General features: G+C 37.5%; 1 protein-coding gene across 2 annotated transcripts in view; it reads left to right on the forward strand.

The window, feature by feature from the left end:
- Nucleotides 1-18,918, forward strand: part of CLVS2 (clavesin 2) — a 67,425-nt gene that overhangs the window by 35,259 nt on the left and 13,248 nt on the right. For both annotated transcript variants that reach the window (XM_070556929.1, XM_070556930.1), the window contains exon 4: nucleotides 17,757-17,867. In XM_070556929.1, the coding sequence (XP_070413030.1) occupies nucleotides 17,757-17,867 (111 nt within the window). The remainder of the gene's footprint in view (nucleotides 1-17,756; nucleotides 17,868-18,918) is intronic.

The raw sequence follows: 18,918 nt of genomic DNA on the forward strand, positions 1-18,918 counted from the left end.
AGGTGTAAGGTGGTATCTTAGTGTAGTTTTGATTTGCATTTCCCTGATGATTAGTGATGATGAGCATCTTTTCATGTGCCTATTGGCCATCCGTATATCTTCTTTGGAGAAATGTCTGTTCATGTCCCCTGCCCATTTTGTAATTGGGTTGTTTGATTTTTTATTGTTGAATTGTGTGAGTTCTTTGTATATTATGGAGATTAACCCTTTGTTGGATAAATAACTTGTGAATATTTTTTCCCAATTAGTGGGCTGTTTTTTTGTTTCAATCCTGTTTTCCCTTGCCTTGAAGAAGCTCTTTAGTCTGATGAAGTCCCATTTGTTTATTCTTTCTATTGTTTCCCTCATGTGAGGGGTTATGGTGTCCGAAAAGATTCTTTTGAAACTGATGTCAAAGAGTGTACTGCCGATATTCTCTTCTAGAAGACTTATTGTTTCAGGCCTACCTAATCTTTAGGTCTTTGATCCATTTTGAGTTTATTTTAGTAAATGGTGAAAAAGAATGGTTGATTTTCATTCTTTTACATGTGGCTTTCCAGTTTTCCCAGCACCATTTGTTGAAGAGACTTTCTTTCCTCCATTGTAGGCCCTCAGCTCCTTTGTCAAAGATAAGCTGTCCATAGATGAGTGGTTTTATTTCTGGGCTTTTAATTCTGTTCCATTGATCTGTGCATCTGTTTTTGTACCAGTACCATGCTGTTTTGATTACTGTAGCTTTGTAGTATGTTTTGAAATCAGGGATGGTGATGCCTCCAGCTTTGTTCTTCTTTCTCAGGATTGCTTTAGCAATTCGGGATCTTTTCTTGCCCCATATGAATTTTAGGATTCTTTGTTCAATTTCTGTAAAAAATGACATTGGAATTCTGATTGGGATAGTGTTGAATCTGTAGATTGCTTGTATGGACATTTTAACTATGTTTATTCTTCCAATCCATGTTCATGGAATGTCTTTCCATCTCTTTATGTCGTTGTCGATTTCTTTCAAGAAGGTCTTGTAGTTTTCGTTGTATAGATCTTTCACTTCCTTGGTTAAATTTGTCCCAAGGTATTTTATTCTTTTTGTTGCGATCGTGAATGGGATTGAGTTCTTGAGATCTTTTTCTGTTAGTTCATTGTTAGCATATAGAAATGCTACTGATTTATGTATGTTGATTTTATACCCTGCAACTTTGCTGTAGTTGTTGATTGTTTCTAACAGTTTTACTGTGGATTCTTTGGGGTTTTCTATATATAAGATCATGTCGTCTGCAAACAGCGAGCGTTTTACTTCTTCGTTGCCTATTTGGATTCCTTTTATTTCTTTTTCCTGCCAAATTGCTCTGGCCAAAACCTCCAGTACTATGTTGAATAAGAGTGGTGAAAGTGGACACCCTTGTCTTGTTCCTATTCTGAGAGGGATGGGTTTCAGTTTTTGTCCGTTGAGTATGATGTTGGCTGTGGGTTTGTCATATACGGCCTTTATTATGTTGAGGTACTTTCCTTCTATACCTATTTTATTGAGGGTTTTTATCATAAATGGATGTTGGATCTTGTCGAATGCTTTCTCTGCATCTATTGAGATGATCATGTGGTTTTTGTTTCTCGTTTTGTTAATGTAGTGAATCATGTTGATTGACTTGCGGATGTTGAACCATCCTTGTGTCCCTGGTATAAATCCCACTTGATCATGGTGTATAATCTTTTTGATTTATTGCTGTATTCAGTTTGCCAAAATTTTGTTGAGGATTTTTGCATCTATGTTCATCAGTGATATTGGCCTGTAGTTTTCCTTCTTTGTGTTGTCCTTGTCAGGTTTGGGGATCAGGGTGACAATAAATATTTTTGAATGAGAAAAAACACTTTTATTATTTCTTTTGCATCATTAAAAGAAAGGATTTTTTTGCTGCTTTGTTTTGGTTTTGATCATATTTACATGAGAGAATATTAGAGAGATAAAAGCAAAACTCTTCAAAGTAAAATCCACCTCTTTGTTAATATTTACATGTAAAGGAATTTTTTCATGATTTTACCTAAACGGGAGGATTATTTTTTCAGTTAATATAAAAACCTTCAAATGGAACTTTCCACTGGAAACACACATGTATACATACATGAATGTGAACACAGATAAGACCCATGTTGAATGAATAGGCAGAGGATGGTTGAAAAAAGGAATATCATCAAGAGCTGATCCAATGACAAATTACATGGATGCGTTGGGGAGAGTGTTGAAGATACAGCTGTTGGCGAAAAGGGGTAGCTCTCTATGTTTTTGTTTCCCAAATCTCTAGAATCCACCTAAATTGTAATTCACAGTTGAGCCACAGTCTGTTCTAAAGAGTAGAGAGTGAGTTGCTTTTTTTTTTAAAGATTGGCACCTGAGCTAACAACTGTTGCCAATCTTCTTCTTTTTTTCTTTCTGCTTTTTCTCCCCAAATTCCCCCAATACGTAGTTGTGTATTTTAGTTGTGGGTCCCTCTAGTTGTGGCACGTGGGATGCCACCTCATTGTGGCCTGATGAGCAGTGCCATGTCCGTGCCCCGGATCCAAACCAGCGAAACCCTGGGCCGCCGCACGAACTTAACCACTCAGCCACTGGGCTGGCCCGAGAGTGAGTTTTAAAAAATTTTATGGATCAAAATAACAGCCTAAATATGTCATATACTTCATTGTTTAAAATGACATGCATTACCCTGGTCAGATTCACATGTTATGTAAAACTGATATGTACCAGCTTTGTCACTAGTTCAAAATTGTTGTGTTCACTTAGGTTTCAAGGGTGAGTGAGGGGCGAGGAATGTAGTCTCCTCTCACTTCCACTCAAGAATTGCAAGGAAGAGGTTGAAGCTGGGGAGATCTCAACCACGGAAACACATAACAAAGCATTTGTTGGAAACATTTCTTTATTTAGAAAATCTGTGCTTTCTTGAGGATCTTATGCAATTTTATGTGGCTGGGCTGGAATTGTTTTATTATTATATATGCCATGACTGAGATTATGGAAAGAAAGACTGCAGATATGTGTGGTTGCCCTGATGTGAATGGTTGGACAAATAGAGATGCTTGCATATCTCATTCAGGCAAATTGGCAGATGGAAAACTAATATAAACTCTTCAGTATCATTGCAAGATTCAAGAGTGAATGGAGACCTTGAGTGAAAGGTAACGCTATGGGGAGGGAGTAAGTACTGTCATTGACATCTCCACTCCAGTGAAGTGCACCATGGTTCGACAATTTGTTGAATATTCCTTCCTAAGAAGCTTTATTTGTAGCAAGACTTTGCAGCAGTGTGAAGGGAAACTTCTAGGGAAGAGCTTTGGATGATTATTACTTGCCAATAAAGTCACAGGGGGTAAAGTAAAAGGAAGAAAAATCCTACTCAGGCCACACAAATTTCCTGATGGTTTAATTAGAATCTTCTCAAATTAACCAAAATCGATAAGTATCTATAAGATTTTGTAATAAGCACCAGAAAAGCACAGTAAAATCTTTGAGGCGTTGAATTAGAAGTTTGTTTTTGTAGTTAGAAGTATGTTCGTTAAGTGTTTTTGGATTTTTGGAAAGGGGATGATAATCCCAAACTGAATCTTTGCTTTCTTCCTGTTGTAAAACTGACAGATAAGAGAAAGTAAGTCCAGATAAGCTAAACCGAAGCATCATCTTCCTTACCCCCGGCCTTGCAGGAGACGTCCAGAGGCTAAATAGGAGTTCCCCATCAGCCAGTCAGGTGGAGGGGGCTGCCTCCACGCTGAGCCTCACTCGTGCTGTTGTTCATGTGTGCTTCCGTGGAGGACACGTGCATGAACATCTTTAGACCCTCTCCAGCTATCTTTATAATCCACTGCCTCACAATCCAGATGGACAGCGCACAGTCTTGGACGGAGTTAGTAGAGCTAAAAGTGTTCTGGCAAATGATTGGAAAACGACACTCTTGTTTCAGTGACCCCTTCTCTCCAACTTCTTACTCAAGCCAGCTCATGATATTGATCTAGAACTTAAATCAGGGAGAAAAATATATATTAATATTGCTTTAAAATATACAGATTGCTGTAACATTTTTAAATGCCTTTTAACACATTCATGAATCTCAATTTTTTACTGTGTTTCTGTTTTTCTATATGTCTACTCCAGTCTGAGCTCTCCAAACTTGGAGACATCTCCACATGGACTACTGACACTTGAAGTTCAGCATATCACACCTCCCTCAAATAGGAACTTTTTCCTATTTCAGTTTCTAGTACTATCCGTGGGCTCTCAACTAACCAAGATTACAAACTGCTTTCAGCCATTCTCCCTTATGCCCCATCTGCATCCAGTCATTCACAGCATTTGTCAAGTTATATAGCCTCTATCTTCCACATATTACTAGCATGTGTATCCTGTTTTCCTTGTATGGTTAACACTTTGATTTGACTTAAATTCAAGCTCTAGTTACCTGCAGAATGCTAATAGCTTTGACCTCATAGCTCCACCTTCGATTTCCCCCTACTTGAAATCAACTAAAATAGGACATTTTGAAAGCCTTCATCAAGTGAGCTGGGCAGGTCAAAACATAAAGTCACTGCTTTTTATTCCAAGAAATGTGCATTAGAGACATGTATGACCCTTATTCCACTCCTGTCTTCATCAGTCCCCAAGTCTTATTCCAGCCTTTTCCCATCCCTAACCCTCACTGCCTCATCCCTGCTGCCCAGTGGTGAGTTGCCCTGATGGGAGGACCTGGTGGATGGATATCTGTGTCACACATTACTCGGTCACTTAAGGAAAAAAAAACTCTAATGTTTTTAGAATTTTTAACCTGAAATAGGATGTCTCCATATTAAAGTGGTTGAACGAAAACATAAATATTAAAAGGTCAAATTTCATAACAGACTGCGTACCCCTGCTAATATTCCTACAGCACACTTCAATATGCCACTCTCTTCTCAAGAATGCCCAGTGCTAAGATACATACAGACTCTTCTCTGAGACAGCTTGGATGGTCCAGGCAGACTCCAAAACCATCTTCTCAGACTCACTGCCAACACTTCCTTGCACTTACCTTCAAATCCAGACAAACAGCCCTGGTAACTATGTCTTAAAGGTGGCCCAGTCCTACTCATCTTACCTCAGATCCTACTGCTCCTTCTCACTGGGACACCGTCTTCTATTCGTTCAATTGCCTCATCCACAACAATGAGATTCACATCAACACCCCAAGCTTTACTCCAAATTCTTTCCTCATCATTCCAACTTTTCTCCTCCTTCTGTCATTCTTTCTCTCCTTTAAACCTCATAATACCTTGTGGAAATTATCTTTCCTTGTTTTATGTTACTTATTCTCTTTACCAGAATATAAATTCCTTCAGGATAAGGACTGTGCTTCATTCATATTCCTCCTAATTTCCTAGGCTTGAGGAGTTTTCAGTAAATACATGTTCAATTTAATTGATGCTGACGGTGCCATATTGTTGTCTTTGTATTTATTTTTTTAAAGAATAGCTGTAAGTGTGTGTGTGTGTATGGGACATAGTCATTTCAGAATATTTAAAAAATATAAAATATATAAAGAATAAAATAAAAGTCATCTATTATTCTATTACACAGAGTTAACCAGGCTAATATTTTCACGTATTTTTTCAAGTCTTTTTCATATTCATTTTTAAAACAAATTAAAAGTTTTTCCTGATTTATTAACCTATTATATTTTTCTTGTTTTCTGCCATTAAGAATTCTTTGAAAATGCCATTTTAATGGTTCTTTAGTATTATATTTTACCAATACAATATTCATTTATTCACTCTTTTGTTGAAGTAAATTTAAATTGATTCCAATGTTTTCCTTATGCAAAATATTTGCAAAACATTCTTGTACATAAAATTTTGCCCCAATTAATAATAATTTCCTCATCACTGATTTCTAGAACAAGTATTAGGGGACATAGGAGCATGTTTTTAGGTTTCTTTCAGGAATGTTTTAACCAATTTATATTCTCTCAACAGAATATGACGGGTCCTGTCTTACCAAATTCTTGCTGCCTTGAGTTGCATCATTAAGAATAACCTTGACTAGTTTCACACACCCGATGTAGACAGTGTCCTGAAATATCCACTTAAGGACTTCAGCCTAATTCTTTTTATAACGTGCTTTTCTCAGTTCCTCTAGCTGAAGTTCTGCTGCTTAACGCCCCTTTGGCAATCTTGAATATGAGAACATCAGCGCTTCTGAATGTGTGTTACTAAAGTAGTTTAAAAGTCAAGTGGGAGACCTAATCCATCATTGATATACTGGCAGGGTAATAGTAAGGTCTTCCTGCTGCAGCTGACATATAGATTGGAGTTACAAGATACAGGTCATAGAAAATTACTACATATTCTGTTTTGATTAGAAATGGCACAATTATTTGTTACCCTTGCTATGCATTCAGTTTTAATAAAAGGGCCTGACTTAGGAACATGATGATGCAAAATTTTAGTAAAGTAGTAGTTTTTACTTTGTGATCTCTTCTGCTGCTATACTTGATTGAAATTGGTACTTCATGGATTGAGAAGAGCTGTGAAAATGGCTTTGTGTTGTGTTCCCCAGGCTGTCTCGCCCCCTGTGTGTACCAGGCACACGCCAGCCATGACTAACTTAAGCCTCGTGTCTTCAAGTTAAGGCTCTGTGGCTGTGATTTGCCTCAATCTCTAGTCAACCTTCTCTGACAGAAAAAGTAGCTGGGGAGACCACCATACTTACTTTGCTCACGAAAAAGAAATTTTCTTGCCCATTCAGTCATGTGATAACTAAAGCATGTTACAAATTAGTTTCCAGTGTTGGTTTTACTTCAAGAAATATTTTTAGCTAGGTAAAACTCTTTCAAAGAGGAGTATTTTATATAATATCCCAGTTTAAGTTGTCTCTGTTTTACTGCACTCAAGACTCAGACATTCTCCTCCATATGCCAAGTTGATGCCACCGAGACACCAATGTAATTTGAGAGTTTTATCCAGGTATAGGAATTTATCCATCCTATGACAATAACCTTGTGTTCCAGGGTCCCTTGCAGGGTGAGAAGGGTTGTTCTTGAAGCATAGTTAGCCAGCACCATGTGATCAACTGTGGACAGAGGAAAACAACAACAAAATAATAATTTGTCTGGAAGTGGAATATACCTGAGATTTTGAAATAGATTAGCCATTTCTCACCCACAAACTTCAGAGGCCCTCATCATAAGGTCATAACGTACTCCAAAAGGCTTTCTCTCTATAATAATCCCTTTGGTCCATTTAGTAATTACGTGTGTGTGGCTGGGAGGGAGGGACAAAGATACATTTGCTGACAGAGACACATTCCTCTAACGGGTGAGTGGATTTATCACTGGAACCTAGAAGAAAAGAGTTATGAATTACTTCAATACATGTGCTCAAAACATAGCAGGAAAAGAAAAAAAAGGAATAATATTGTGCTTTCTCTGTGGAGTCTGCATATAACAGTTATTTACAAGTGATAATCTACTGGTGAAAGAGGGAATGAGGTTATTGTTTGTAGATTTAAATAAGCCAACTATACTGTTATTTAAGATTTTTAAAACAAAATTAAAAATTTGGAAATGGTGGTCTTCATAAAGATTACAACAGTGTAAGAGCATCACAAAACTCACTTTCAAGTGCACAGATGATAATCATGTGCTGTGTTAGATGAGGAAGGGATAACTCCTTGCCTTTCTCTGGGCCGGTAGCTTCATAAACTGGAGTAGCCCTGACCACCACTGTGTTCTGAGTGGCCCGCGAAGATTCCTCCTAGCCCTCTTGAGTGGAACTTGAAAGACTGTCTCTGTCCAAACAATAAATGCTGACTGTTGAATCACCAAAACAATGGAGTCAAATCCCTCTGCCTTCAAAATGTTAGTGTGAGACTTGCTTTCCCCACACCACATGTCCACTCACAATTTAAAGGACGTGATTATTCAACACCCTACAATCCTATGGCAAGTCTCCCAGTAATTTGCATTGAGAAGGTAGAACCCTCCAGTGAGTCCCTCTAAGCTTTCTTTTATGTACCCTATAAGAGAGAAAGAACATCAGGCAACATCATTGCACTTGGGCATCATTTAATTAACCTAAAAAATAAAACCAGAGGACACCCTCAGAGGAAAAACCAAAAAAGAGCAAAGTTAGCACATCACTATAATGGGAACTGAATTTCATAAAAGGAGAGTGACAAGGCAAAGAGAGATTCATTAGGAGACATAGTGTCATGAAATCTTCTTTAGCTGAATATTGATGTATTTTTTTTTAATAGAAATGTCAGAAGTGATGTGTATTCGCCTTTGGGTAGAGCATATTCTGTTGACCACCCTTAAGAGAGATTCATGTTGACACACTTATATTCATGACAGACAATTTAAATGATAGCTGACATTTTGCCAAAGGTCTTAAAACAAACAGATACTGTAAAGTATGCAAATGCAAATCTAAGAACATCAATTTTCAAATTCAAAAAGTCACTTATATTTTAGTGCATTTTTAGGTTTAAGATTTTAACATTTGGGAGGGCAAAATCATTTCAAAATAATTCATATCTCAAAAATTTTAAATCTAAAAAGAATTTTATCTATAATGCCACATAATAATAGGAAATTAATATACTTTATTAATCACTCTTTTAAATGATCCATCATGGTTAATCTGTTTCTTAAAACACTTATTAAAATTAAGGCACTGTTTTCTGAAGAATCATGAAAATTTAAATCTTATCTATGCATATTTTGTTCCAGAGATTGCTCATCAAATAGAAACATTTGCTAAGTGCTTATTTTGAAATACAATGTGATGTATCTTTGAAGGCTAACTTGCTTCCTGTAACAGGAATTGACTATTTTTTTAACCATTCAATTACTTTTTTCTATGATGACAAACTCCTAAGTTTCAAATAAACTGGTTATAGAAAATGTTAATCATTATTGTTCCCCTGCTTATCAGAGCAGTTGCTTATTTTGGTGAAATTTTGTTTCTAGTCAATTCTTTGCATCTAACCAAGTTCCTTATTGTAGGCGTCCCTGGATAGCATGAGGTTTTATGGGCAGTTAGAAGTGAAGAGGATGGGAGTGAAATGTCCTCCTGCGTGTACAAGCCCCATTTAAACTCTTCTCTCTGTACCAGGGTCAAGATCCTTTGTTTTCAATCCATTTGCATTCATTTACGTATGGCTCATTACCAGTTATGAGACAGGCACAGAAAAAGACATTCCAATTAGCTGGTAATTAAATAGATTCCTGGCTGTCTCCTCTCAATTTGGCAGAAGACACTAGTTAGAATGGTTTGGTAAAAATCTTTGTTTCCCTTCTGAAGGCTACTGAATGACTTGGCTGAATCTGTCTGTCCACTATTGATGAAACTAAATATATGGGATGACAACTACAGTTCCGTTCTTTTCAGTTGCAAACACTGCACAGGATGCTAGGGGTAGGGAATGGGAGCAGGGCTTTGGAGCTAAGATAAACATGACTGTCTTCAGGAATCTTAACCTTCTAGAAGATGGGTAGGATGTACAATGTAGGATATTTTAGCTATACAAGTAGCTAAAACAACATTCTAAACGATGGATATAAGGTATACAGATACTATTATACCATGTAGAAAGGATAGCCCCAAAAGACATATTTAGGAAAACATAGTGTGATTAGCATATCAAAGCAGAACAATCTTAATAAGTTTAAACATATTTGAAGGAATTTAATGTTGATGCTACTTAAGGAACCAGTACTACCAACTGCTATAATAATCACCTCTACTTTCTATACCTAGGCACACTCTCAGAGAGGGTGATATTATATATGTTATACTCCTATAAGCCATTATCAAAACCTATTATCATAATTCCAGGCTGTTAGGTAGAGTTTCATGTCATCTATATAAAACTTAAATGAAAAAAACTCGAAAGATACCCCAGGATGCTTAGAGTATTGCTTTTGTCTCTGGTTGGTAAGTTTACGAGTGACTTTTTTTATTATACTTTATTTTGGTTCAAAATTTCTACAATAAGCATGTTTTATATTTATACTAAAAGCATCATAAAAGAATAGCACAATATTTTTGATGCTAGTATGACTTTAGAGATTGAGTTACTGAATTAAAGGTGTAATTTCCAGGTACTAGGTGCTGCAATTTATTACTATATGCACTTTGCCATGGTGTATATAGCAGTTGAAACTAGGTGCTTCAAAAAAGTGCAAGGAAGGGAGAAAAGAAGAACACTTTAAAAAGCCTAATAGATTTAATTCTGAATGGGTGAGTTGCACATACAATTTCTGCTTATGTTCACACTGAGAACATTTCTTAACACAGTTGATAGGTTTAGGAACCCTAGACAGTTCTTGTGAAAAAAGACTAAAGTTGTGGATTTAACTCTCATAGAAAAGTTTATTTTGCTCACATTTATGACTGCAAACTGTACCCTGATTGCACCAGAAATTACATTAATATTTATTATTCTCAAATTTGACAATTTACTTGTAGTAATATTAACACACAATTTTTATGTTTCATCAAAATCAAAGAATTTGAACAATATGTTAATAGTTCAGATTCTCTGGTTTTTCTTCTTGAATAGCTAGGCATTTGAGGCAAACATATTTGTGCTACATATATATGAATAAATCAGTTATGTATATAAGATAATATAAATATTTTTACCCCTCTATATAGTGCTTATAGTACCCATGCCTATAGTGTTCACATGCCAATGAGGAGAAGGTCAAGGCTTCACTTTGGTTGACTTCATTTTGCAATTGTTTGCAATAGCAGTAGGGGAGGAAAAATATTTCCTCTACCCACTCTAGCTCATTCTGGCTGGGCTACGAATTAAATTGGCACAAGACAGAATAACAGGAGAAAATCAAACAAAGTTTTATAACATGTATACATGGGAGAAACCCAGGAAAGTCGAGTAACTCGCCAAAATGGCCAAGGCTGCTAGCTTAAATATCATCTTCAGCTAAAGAAAAAGCAGGACGTTGCAGGTAGTGGTTTGAGGCTTCAAAGGGGAGGGAGGCAGTTCACATGGAGATGGAAAAGTAAAAGTTTGGTAGATAAGAATGGGCTTAGCAAGGACCTTCAAAGTCTACCAATACCCAGAGCTATTATGGTGATGGCCTATCTTGGTGACAGGCCTTTTATCTTAAATTCCTTTAGGCAGTCAGGGGGAAAGTCAAAGTTTCTCTTAGAGTCTTTTGTTCTTAAAAATAATCAAGCCAAACAGACACATTTTGAGGTGGCCACTTCTGATCCCCCACACAGTCATCGCTGAGGAAACTCACATATTGCATTCTGGAGGTACTTCCAAATCCATTTCTCCCAAAGAATGATATTTATTTGAATATATGGTCAACAGAGGCTTGGAGAGATGCTGAACTCCACTAGAGCCTTGGTGGGCTAAGATTCCATTAACTGAAGCATTCAGGCAAGACAATCTGTGAATCAAGCACGAAGTATTCCACTCAAGGAAAAATGAATGGAAGAAGGTGAATTGGCAAAAGCTTTTAGAAGGCAGAAATTCTATAAACTTTCTTCAACCCATCTTGGCTGCACTCTCACTAATTGCAAGGCACTTATTTCATTGTCCACAGGAAAGAGCAGTGTGAACAGCAGAGTCAATGATCAGCATAGTGTATGTTGTTGATTACTATTTTGCACTATATATTTATATTTATATTTAGGGCCAAACTACTATCCATTAAACCACATTATAAAATTACCCCCATGGTCATTTCTATGTCTGTAAAATGGGGGTTGATAGTTAATGTAGTAGCCCAGTACCTAGGAGGTGTGCTCAATGAGTAACAGCTATGGTTAGCCATTAGCTGTCCTATTAAATGTGGTTCTCATTTTGCAGATAAGGAAATTGTGGCTCAGAGAAGATAAATAGTTTACTTAAAGCATAAATATTAGAATCTATTCCATTCATTTCTCTAGTTCTGCTCTGGGGCATACACACACACACACACACACACTTGTTTTAGAAACGCTGGGAATATAAAGATGAATCAGGCATGGTCTGGATCAGAGTTCAGTGCGCAAAACAGAAATCCCTCTGGATAGTTTAAGGAAAAATGGATTTAAGACTGGGAGTTAGTGCTTAAAACCCCACTGGAAGAGCAGGAGGAATGAATGTTCGGGGAGGACTGCAACTGCTCTCTTGGTTTTGAGGTCGCAACCATGCAGATGTGATACAGAGGTCAGGAAACCGCTGCCTCCACCCTCTCACTGCTGCTGTCCCAGAAGCCTCTCATCCTTCAAACTGGCACCTAGAAAGTGGAAGGTGGGGTACAGACGCTGATGCAAACAATCGCCCCTCTAGAGCTTGCTTAGCAGCTGTCACTGAAGCAGGAAGGTGACTACTGCTTCCCTTTAGTCCTTTAAATCTTGCTCAAGTGCATCACATTGACAGAACTCTCCTATTCAGAATCCCAGCTGTAAGATTCATATGTTCTCGTCTTCCTGCCCTGTTGGGTGAGGCGTGAAGTGAGTGGAAATGGATGCCAGACTCAGCACCAACGGACCATACAGAACACACAATTTCTGTGCTCAAAGAGCTCACAGTTTAGTAGGGAAGGTGGACAAAGAGACAATTTTGGGGTCATGTGGCAAGTGCAGTGATGGACTTAGGCAATGTGCTGGTGACAGCAGAGAGAATAGGCTTTTATGAGAGACCAGTGGGGTAAGAAGTGAGAGAAGGGATCAAAAAGACCTTCCTGGAGTTGATGTTGCCTGAGGTAGGTCTTAAGCGATTAGTAAGAGCAGGTCATACAAAAAAGGGAGAGAGAACTATGCCAGCTGGGAGAGAACAAAGTCAGCAAGCTATAAAACAGCATCTGAACATGAACAGACGTGAAGTGGGTGCTGGGAAGTGACATGGTGCTAAGCAGGGATGTGGAGGGAATGGGCTTTGGATTTTACTGTGATCACATTCGCCTCATGTGGAGGGTGAATATGAAAGTGCGAAGCTACACAGAGGTGGGGGCGTAAATATTGAAGGACTTGGGACGTGATCAGAAATGAGGGGAGCTCCAGTTTCCAGTTCCACATCTAAGAAGCTTGGAAGTTGCCCCTCTTTTCTAACAAGTAAAAAACTGAACAGACTGAAAAATCAACCCAGATCATCAGAGAGGTGAAGACACAGGGCAAACCACTGTCACCAAGATTGGAGAGAGAGATGAATACAGAGAGTCTCAGCTTATTGGAACAGAGACTTCTGAGGGGACACCACCCCGGGAGCCACTGCGGGGTAGAACAACCTGAACTGCAGTTGATGAATTGCTGGAGGCTCGTTGCGCACAAACAGTGCTGAGAGTGAAAGGTGCCAGGAGGCGCGAGTCATAAGGGGGCCTTCCACACTTTTGTGCGATTGACCTCCATGAGCTCAACTGGGTTCTTACAGTAAATAATTGGAGAAAAACACACTTATGTTTCTGTCAGGGGGAAGGGAAAAGGAACCATTTTGAAATATGCCAGAGCACTCTGTTCTTAACGAGGCCTGCTCTCAGGAGAAACTAGTTAACCAGAGCCTGACCTGCTGGGGAATTGTTAGACCCTAACTGATCAGGAGGTAGGGAAATACCCAACTCTAGCCTTCCACATGGGAGAAGGAAACATCCAATTCCAGGCTACCTGTCCCACCTAAGGGGAGAGAAAATACCTGAGAAACACTTGTGAGTTCACCGTCCAGAGGCACAGGCTCACTTAAGACTGAGACCAAATCATAAGACTACAAAATGCTTTCCCTTCCCCCACACCTTACCCCTACATCACTAAATGTCTATTTACAACAGTACATTATGTCCGGATATTAAGAAAAAATTGTTGACATACTAAAAAAAAGGCAAAAAACCACACAATTTGAAAAGACAGAGTGAGCATCAGAACTAGACATGGTATGGAGGTTGGAATTATCAGATCAGGAATTTTAAACAACTATGATTAATATGTTAAGGGCTGTAATGGATAAAGTAGACAGCATGCAAGAACACATGGGCAATGTAAGCAGAGATGGAAGTCCTAAGAAAGGACCAAAAAGAAATGTTAGAGATCAAAAACACTGTAACAGAAATGAAGAATGCCTTTGATGGGCTTCTTAGTAGACTGGATATGACTGAGGAAAGAATCTGAGCTTCAGCATGTATCAATAGAAACCTCCCAAACTGAAAGGAAGAGAGAACAACAAAGACTGAAAAAAAAACCCAAAACAGAACAGTGTCCAAGGACTGTGGGACAACTACAAAAAGCGTAACATGCGCATAACAGTGATACCACAAGGAGAAGAGAGAAAGGAAATGAGGGGTATCACGGTGAGCAAAGGAAGGGACAAGCATTATGTCCTTGCTGTGGACTTTGATGCCTGAGAGGACAGAGGTGGCATGAAGTCAGAATTTTAAACTAAATCTGCTGGATTGCAAAGTCAGTGCTTTCCCTTCTCTCTCACCCTGTCTCAACTGTGATTTGATGCTGATCACGTCATTCTATAAACAAAGACGTGCTCAAGAACTCTCCTGCCATCATGTGTAAGTTAAGCATATGTCTGTGCATATTCTTTTTTCAGGATAGAAGAAGCATGGTTTGCATATGATTCTCAAAGTTTAAAAATCACTGAGCTGGGACGTTTGGCTTAATAACTTGATAGCTGTTGTTCATTGAGTTTTGTTCTAGAGATCAAATGCTCACTCAGGAGTATATTTTAAAGGCATACTAAGTATTTCTGCTTCAGGTCGTGCAGCAGGTTAAAAATTCTTTAAAAACTTCCTGCCGTGAAACATCAAGGTGTTGGATATATCACAACAAAAGTATTTCCAGATGATTTACTGAACTCTGGGGAATATGAGACAAGTTCCCCCAGAGCCAAGCACACAAAATCTACTGGAAAGAAAGCAGGAGAATAAGTGAAGCCTGGGTGCTTCTGGAGGCATGCGGTGACTGCAGGAACCTAGAGCTTTAGAGAGTAATGATCGCCTGGGGCAGGAGCAGAGCAGGCTGACACACGTTCAGGGCAATGGGGAGCTGGATGTGAGACTGTTCCTCTAGATGCTACAGCCTTGGGGAAAGCTTGTGCTAGGAAAATCCCTGCTGGCCAGGAAACCTTTAAGGAAACTTCTCTGCCTCTCCCATATCCAGGTGGAAAAATAATAATGGTAATAATAATATTGGTATTGATGATGATGATAATAGTTTTCCTTGATAATCTGAGGCCATAATTGTCTCATATAGATCTTAGATTTGAATATACACTGCACAGTCAGAGAAAATTCAAGATGGGAAATTAAATTAAAGCCAAACCAGGTTGAAAGCACCTCGTGGGAGCTGATACGAATCTTGTCTGGAGAAAGGCATCCTCAAGCCAGCTCCTTTGGGAGCCCCAATGACTAACATTAGCCAAATATAAGCTCACCGTAAACAAGATACCGTGAACGAGATCAGCAGAGACAGCAAACAAATTCAGGCCCTCAAGGACTCAGAGACAAAATACCTATGTATAAAATGGTTATGTTGTTAAACATGTTATTAATGATGGAATTAAACAAAATGAGCAAAGCCCGAGGAATTAGTCAAGTAAAATCACATGAAAAGCTATTTTACCCCCACTAGATTGGCAAAAATCAGAAAGATTGACAAATAAAAATGTGATATGTGGAACAGCTGGAACTTTCCTGCATTACTAGAGAAAGGAGCGGTACAAATTGGGACAATTGCTGTCACCAGTTTTGTGAAGTTGAAGTATATACGCTCTATGACTCAGTGTTAACGCTTTTAGATACCTACCCTCCATCCATATACTCTCGAACATGCACAAGAGACACGTCTAAGAATGAGGTCTGCAGAGCAGCAATGCTGGTAATGGCTAAACAAACAAAAAACCTAGAAAACAACGTGCATGGACAGGAAAAAATAAATTAATTGTGGTGTACCATACAATGGTATACTATACAGCAGTGACAATGAACTATAGCCACACACAAGTATAAACCTCAAATACAGCGAGGCTCCAAAACAATGTTATGGAACAACAGAAGAATACATTCACTACAATGACATTTTTGTAAAGGTTAAGTACTTAAAAAACAGTGTATTTTAGGGTTACATAGCAAAAATGTAAAATATAAAAATAAATTAAATATAAGAATAGAGTATAATATTTACGATATTTATCAAATAAAACATAAAATATAAGCAAGGGAATTATAAAATTAAATTTAAAAATGTGGGAGATGGTGAAAGTATGAATACAGTGAACTTGAAGGTTACCGAGCATGTTGCATTTCTTAAGCTGAGTGAAGGGCACATGGGGGTTTGTCTTAGCTCTCTCTTTATCGTATATACATTATGTATCTTCTTTTTATGTATAAAAATGTCATAACTTAAAAAGGCTATTTTGCATTTCTGATTCTTTTCTGTTGTAATAACCTCTTGGTGAATAAAAACTACATGTTTATAAAAGAAGTAAGACTGTTATAAAAGACATTTTTACCTTTAGCTGGTCTAATTTATTTTTTAAGTATTGTTGCTTTTTCATAGTGTATTATTCTCAGAGATAGAAATTACTTTGTAAAAAATGCTCATCAGCTCTGAAAATCAATATACAAAACCACTAATTAATTACTAATGCTCTTAAATGTCCCCCAAAAAGCCAAAATATTTTAATGGGGTTGTGCCATGTATGTTTTTGAACAGAGAATCTTGTTCAAGAGAAAATTTAAATTAAAAAAAAATATTTGCAATTATTTCTGTTCCTTTACTTTTCTTTTGTTCCTGTTCATACTCTAAGTAGAATTCAGAAGAATGTCAATTATTATGTTGCCACTTGAGAAACACTCCAGCGGTATAGTTTTTCAAAAGAAATCTATTGTAGTCAGCTCAGTGTGGAACTTGGAACTAGTAGCAAGAATCAGATCTGTTCACGTGGACTCCATAGCCTACTCAATTGTACTGTCAAATGTTGCAGTTCATTTGGCTTAAGGATTCTCTTTGTATTATGGAGTGGAATTGGGATGCTCCTAGTCATGGGTAGGAAGAAAACAGCTCTCTATAACATTCCAGAGTCACACCTTACACAGATGAGTTCTTCTTAAAGAGGATGCTGGCTTTATGGTAGCACCTTTTTCTTCCTGTGGGGCAAGCTCAGAGGGTTTTGATTTTCATTTAACCTAGGAAAACGCGTCTTCAAATTTCTTATGCTACAACTTTAGCTTTTTATTATGCTTAAGCACATTTCCTTTTTTTATGGTTGAAATAAGGACAGGAGAATGTTTATAATAAAGTTGATAAAATAATGAGATAAAGAGAACAAAGTGAGTTTTGATATCTGACAGTGCTCACGTTGTAGATGACTACAGTGAAATTTAGTAAAATATTTTAATTTAAATATGCTTTAATATAAATATAAATATAAATAATGTAAATAAAACACTTATCTAACATAGATTCATTATTTGCCAAGACTCTAATGTCTTTTATTTCTGTTTCTTGCCCTATAATGACTGTTAGCAGTTTACAGTCTTAAAATATGGCACTCCCAAAAAAGCTGAAATTCTTATCAACAACCTATTCTTGAGAAGGATTTGCTTTATTACATATTGCTTCAGTTTCTGTATGAAAGGTACAATCTTTAATGTTGTAAGATTCTTCCTCCTTTCTTCTCCTTAACTATATAGATAATCTCATTTAAGTGGGTGGAATAACAAATTTGTAAATACCATATGACCTTCCTTGGACCTTCTCAATGTATTAAAGCTTGTTTCGATTTCTTTTTTCCCTCCACGTTTCTCTAGGATAGTTTCCCAGCGCGGTTCGGAGGAATTCATTTTGTCAATCAACCGTGGTACATCCATGCCCTCTACACCGTGATCCGGCCTTTCCTGAAGGAGAAGACTCGGAAAAGGGTATCTATTTATTTCTTTGTTTTTTATCCTTTCTCCTCCCCCATTCAATGAATTATGATGCATACTGTGCATATAATATCAGCCATGGTAAAATGCACTTCTATATTGCATTTAAATATTCAACATACAAGACATTTTAAAATTCTTAGAGACTTTGTGATTAATTCTGAACAGCGTATCTGTAAAAGACGTATTTAAAAGCTAGCTCTCCTGGTTTCCCACAAATGGGGAGAAGATTTTGGCTCATTCATTACATGTTAAAGCATCAGGTTAAAAGTAAACAAAAAAATTATGCCATGTTACTATGTTGTTATAGGTACACTTAATTTCAAGTAAGGGTTAGACAAAAGTTATAGTTTTGTAAGTTGATAAATGGATGTTATTATATCACAATATCTGTTACATTGATTATAGTGAATTTTGTGATATTGAGTATAATTTTGTAGTGATCGTCATGATCGATCACACATTTCAAAAAGAATGCTAATGTGTAGAAACTTTAATATTTCTTCAAACGACAAGTTACTTGAATTCTAAGATTCAGTTTTATCTAACAATGAGGATATTCAAAGTACATACAATAAAATAGTCATTTTTTTCTGAGAATAAGATTTTTTTTTTTTAAAGATTTTTTTTATTTTTTCCTTTTTCTCCCCAAAGCCCCCCCGGTACATAGTTGTATATTCTTCGTTGTGGGTCCTTCTAGTTGTGGTATGTGGGACGCTGCCTCAGCGTGGTTTGATGAGCAGTGTCATGTCCGCGCCCAGGATTCGAACCAAGGAAACACTGGGCCGCCTGCAGCGGAGCGCGCGAACTTAACCACTCGGCCACGGGGCCAGCCCCTGAGAATAAGATAATTTATATAAAGCAATTTATTTAGCGCAGTGCATGGCACATGGTAAATGCTGAATACATTTATTATTATTAATAATATAGGTTTAAAAATGCATTTAAATACATATTATTTCATGTTTTCCTGCAAACAGCTCTGAAAAGTAAGCTTAGTAGAAAAGGCAAGCATGGTCTCCTGTGTCAGAGCTGAGGAGCGTCT

Source organism: Equus przewalskii, chromosome 9 (genome assembly GCF_037783145.1).
Source record: "Equus przewalskii isolate Varuska chromosome 9, EquPr2, whole genome shotgun sequence".
NCBI classification, from domain to species: domain Eukaryota; kingdom Metazoa; phylum Chordata; class Mammalia; order Perissodactyla; family Equidae; genus Equus; species Equus przewalskii.